At 44.6% G+C, this 4,045-nt stretch overlaps 2 protein-coding genes across 5 annotated transcripts in view; one reads left to right on the forward strand and one right to left on the reverse strand.

Annotated features, from left to right (window-relative positions):
• Cdc123 (cell division cycle 123) overlaps positions 1 to 2,000 on the reverse strand; it is a 50,982-nt gene extending 48,982 nt beyond the window's left edge. The window contains exon 1 of the mRNA XM_021156208.2: positions 1,657 to 2,000. Within this exon, the coding sequence (XP_021011867.1) occupies positions 1,657 to 1,730 (74 nt within the window). The 5' untranslated portion in view covers positions 1,731 to 2,000. The remainder of the gene's footprint in view (positions 1 to 1,656) is intronic.
• The window catches only part of Nudt5 (nudix hydrolase 5), a 23,545-nt gene continuing 21,359 nt past the window's right edge, over positions 1,860 to 4,045 (forward strand). For 3 of the 4 annotated variants that reach the window (XM_021155465.2, XM_021155464.2, XM_029472078.1), the window contains exon 1: positions 1,987 to 2,208. The gene's annotated coding sequence lies outside the window, so the exon portion shown is untranslated. Of the gene's footprint in view, positions 2,209 to 4,045 lie in introns of all 4 variants that reach the window. The other variant, XM_021155463.2, reaches the window with a different exon arrangement.

Below are 4,045 nucleotides of genomic sequence, written 5' to 3' on the forward strand. Positions count from 1 at the left end.
CCTGGAACTCACTCTGTAGACCAGGCTGGCCTCGAACTCAGAAATCCGCCTGCCTCTGCCTCCCGAGTGCTGGGATTAAAGGCGTGCACCACCATATCCAACTACAATCTAATTCTTAATCACTGTATGCTTATTCTGCTTAAGGCAAAAGAACACGATGCCAGAGGTTATGACAGACAGTTACAGAGAAACCAAAGGACAGTTTTTAAATTTTTTTTCAATACAGGGCAATGACAGCACATGTAACCCCAGCACTTGGAAGACTGGGGTGGGAAGGTCAGCAATTCAAGAACAACCAGACTCTCTCAAAAAACAGACAAAATGAACAAAAACAAAAAACAGACAAAATGAACAAAAACAAAAAACAGACAAAATGAACAAAAACAAAAAACAGACAAAATAAACAAAAACAAAAAAACAGACAAAATGAACAAAAACAAAAAACAGACAAAATGAACCAAAAAAAGTATATTCTACACACACACACACACACACACACACAAAATGACTGGCAAGTTCAAAAGTGAACTATCTGTCACACCAACACCAGAGAAATAATCCACACATTTCAGACCCACGGCCTACTCTTAATTATGTAAGTTAGTGAAGGACTGGAAAATCAACTAAGAAAGATAAACTTGTGATAGACAGGAGTTACTACTGTGGCAGCAGCTCTTCCTTTCGTTTTGATGTGACTGGCCATCTTCAAATGCAAGAATAACCTTCTTTTGTGTTACTATAAATCCCATTACAATATGTATAACTAGAAACAGATTCTATGTCTGCATAGCGAGATGGAAAGGAGATGTCTTTTGAATAGCCTGCAAGTGCTCTTCCAAGCCTGCATAATTCCAAAGGAGGACAGAATGAAAAGGGAGATAGCTGGTGTCCAAATAAGTGGTAATCTAAGTATGCCTACAGGCAAACTGTAGAAAATCCTACCTCCCCGTGGATACCCAAGGCCTTTGACCTATTTCTGTTAGTGAAGGAAAGAGAACGCCTTGCCTACATACTTCAGATTTTATGATTGCTTTGAATGGCTGGGGAGAATCTCCTGGCTCCCTTGCATTTGAATGATAGGATAAAGGATGCACCAATTCACCGTGGGCATTCTGCAAACCTGGACAGATTCCTTGTTCCAGACCAGAGAACTAGAGAACAAATACGATCCCACTTTCTCTCCAGACGGGTTGCTTCTTCTCAGAACACTGGATCGTCAGTAGCAACGCAACCTATACACCCTACCAAACTGGAGCTTCAGGCAGACTTGGAGGTACCGTCTGTATCACTGTTTTCATTGTACAATTTTGGAACGCAACTCTCACCAGAGGGGTTTGTCGGACAGCAGCAGGCAAAGTCTCCAGTTTTGTTTTGTTTATTGCCTTGCGCTTCTGACAATTCCCAAAGTATCTATTTCAATCTACCCTACCCAGGACCCTCACCGCCTCCCTACCTCCCTCGACTCGCTCTTTGATTCCGAACAGGACGCATGGCAAACACTGATCTACTTGTTAATCTTGCCCCGTCAAATCCAATAGAAAATCCGCAGCTCGACACCGTCGCTCCCACTGAGTAGAAGGCCTGCGGATTTTGTTTAGTTTTCTGAAGGAGATGGGATTTACCCAAACCCCCCGGTTTGCCTCCGGGATAGGTTACCTCTTGATGGTAAGGCTTCGGAAGAGTGGGTACCACGCGGAGAACTGACAGTGACTAACATGCTCCTTCTTCATCCTCCAGCTGCCGCGTCAATAGCCGCCTTTCCCTCTCCGGCCAGCCTCTCCCGGAACCCTGCGCAGCACTTCCGGAAGTGCCGACCGAGCCGTCTTGCTGAAAGGACTCTTCCGGTCCGTAAAAGTCCACGGGCGCTAGATGCTAGAGCCATGGTAGACTGCATGCTTAGCGTGCTCACACAGACGCGCAAGACACACAAAGAGATCTGAGTCCGCAGAGAAGAGGCACGAAAGTGTAGATTTTTAGGAAGCTTACATCTCCGCTTTCGTCTGTATGAACCTCGACCCGGAAGGTAATCATCTGAAGCTAGCTGAGCTTCTACGGGTGCCTGGAGGAGGACGTGTGCACATCCTTCTTGCACCACGAGAGGCGCCGGTGTCTCTAGCGGTGGCGCCTGATTCTACGGAGACTGCAGCTACTGTCTGATCCTTTTTCCTTTCCTCCTCCATCCCTTCCACATCCCACAGCTTAGTGTAGGTAAGTGGGCGCGAGCCAACCTCGGTACTAAGTGTCCTTGGAGAGGGGAAGGGAAAGAAGGGCGCGAACACAACCGATGGTGCCCAGAGTGCAGCCCGCCGCGCGCGCGCGTGTCTCCTCGTCTGCGCCTGAGCGCGAGACGAGAACCCGGGATCCAGGCGGACCAGCCTGGGCTACGAGAGGAACCTGGGAACAGCATAGTAAAAGTTAGAACACATCAGTTGAGGCATCTACAAGAAGGATGGCCCCTTCTCATTCCGGAAAGTAGATTTTAGAGACACAGGGAAGAAATCCCGCCTGCACGATTCTGGGGAGGAGGGTGGTATTTTACGATCCTGAAGATGAAAGAAGCGATGTTCCTCTGAGAAATCAAGAAAAAGGGGAAAGTTGTGTCTTTTAAGCTTAAAGTTTAGTCCAATTCCGAAAAAGTTACCAGTGTGGAAAAAGCACAGATTTTTATCAATGTCTCTGCAATGATAAAATCATAAAGGTTGGAAGAGTTTGTATACGACAACTTGTGATATCATTTTTCTCCCTACTCCTTTTTCCATCTATCATCCTACAAAGTTCAGTTTCTTTAAAAAAAAAAAAAAAAAAAAGGAAAAAATCACCAGCTGCAAGAGACAGGCCTTTCAAACCCTCTGGTGCTTCCTGTAATGTAGAAGCCTTGGGCATGTTCCAAGCACGTATTTGTCCAGAAGCACCACATTTCTGATACTCACCCTCACAGAAAAATAAATTGCATTTTCCACAGCGCATCTAAGCAGTTTAAATTAGAGGGAGAGAAAAACCCCAGCCACTGTCGACTTCTTTAGAAAGGTATTTGTTAGAATTGATGAATAGAATCCTCTGTGTTTTGAATTAGATTGCGCATGGGCACACACACACACACACACAGGAGAGGTATACATTGTTTGAAATGTTACAGGTAAAGTGGTTGGAAGCATTGCTTAAAGAATACATTCCAAAATCAAGATTAATGGCTCATAATGTTGCAGTGTATAATGATGGATTGTGAATAGCAGAGCTTCTTATTTAAGAATCCGTGGTATCCAGAATTAATCAATCCTGGGTTTTGTTGCTTGTTTTGTTGTTGTTTTGATACATAGTCTCTCTCTACATACTCCTGTCTGGCCTGGAACTCTTTGGTTCTCAATCTGTGGGTCACGACCCTCTCACAGGTCCTATATCAGATGCTCTATAGACCAGATATTCACATTACAATTCATGACACCAAATTACAGTTGCAAAGTTGTGGGGAGGGGGTCACCACAATATGAGGAACTGTATTAAAGGATGGACACTTTAAGAAGGTTGAGAACCACTGCTCTGCATGGACCAAGCTGGCCTCAAACCCATAAAGATCCACTTGCCTCAGTCTCTTCAGTGCTAGGATCAAGGGTCTGGCTAGTCCTCTGTGATGTGAGAAAAAGCAGCAATAATCTATATCTTCCCTTTTCCTTTTCTGGAGAATGGTGCTGCTTCTAAGAGACAGAGAGCATATGTGAGAGGCCACAAAAACTTGTTTTATTTGACCTACAAACAGAGTTGCAGGGGAAGGGGGAATGTGAGCAGAGGTTGGGAATGCATTTGGGTAAAGTACTTTTTGTTGTAGATAGGAATGTTATCCATCTGGGTGGAGCAGTACTGCCCAGCAAACCTTTGGGCATAGAAACTGAAGCAGTTATTTGTAGAGAATCTGCTAAGTTTGTAAACTTTAGGAAGAGGGCAGGGAAGGAAATGGAGCGGTCTTGTATAGTCTGTCTTTTCAGTATCTGTTTTTACTGCTGCAGTAGGTTCTGCTGCAGACTCAGCCAACTTTCTTTTTTTTTTTTTT

This window comes from Mus caroli, chromosome 2, assembly GCF_900094665.2.
Source record: "Mus caroli chromosome 2, CAROLI_EIJ_v1.1, whole genome shotgun sequence".
Lineage (NCBI taxonomy): Eukaryota > Metazoa > Chordata > Mammalia > Rodentia > Muridae > Mus > Mus caroli.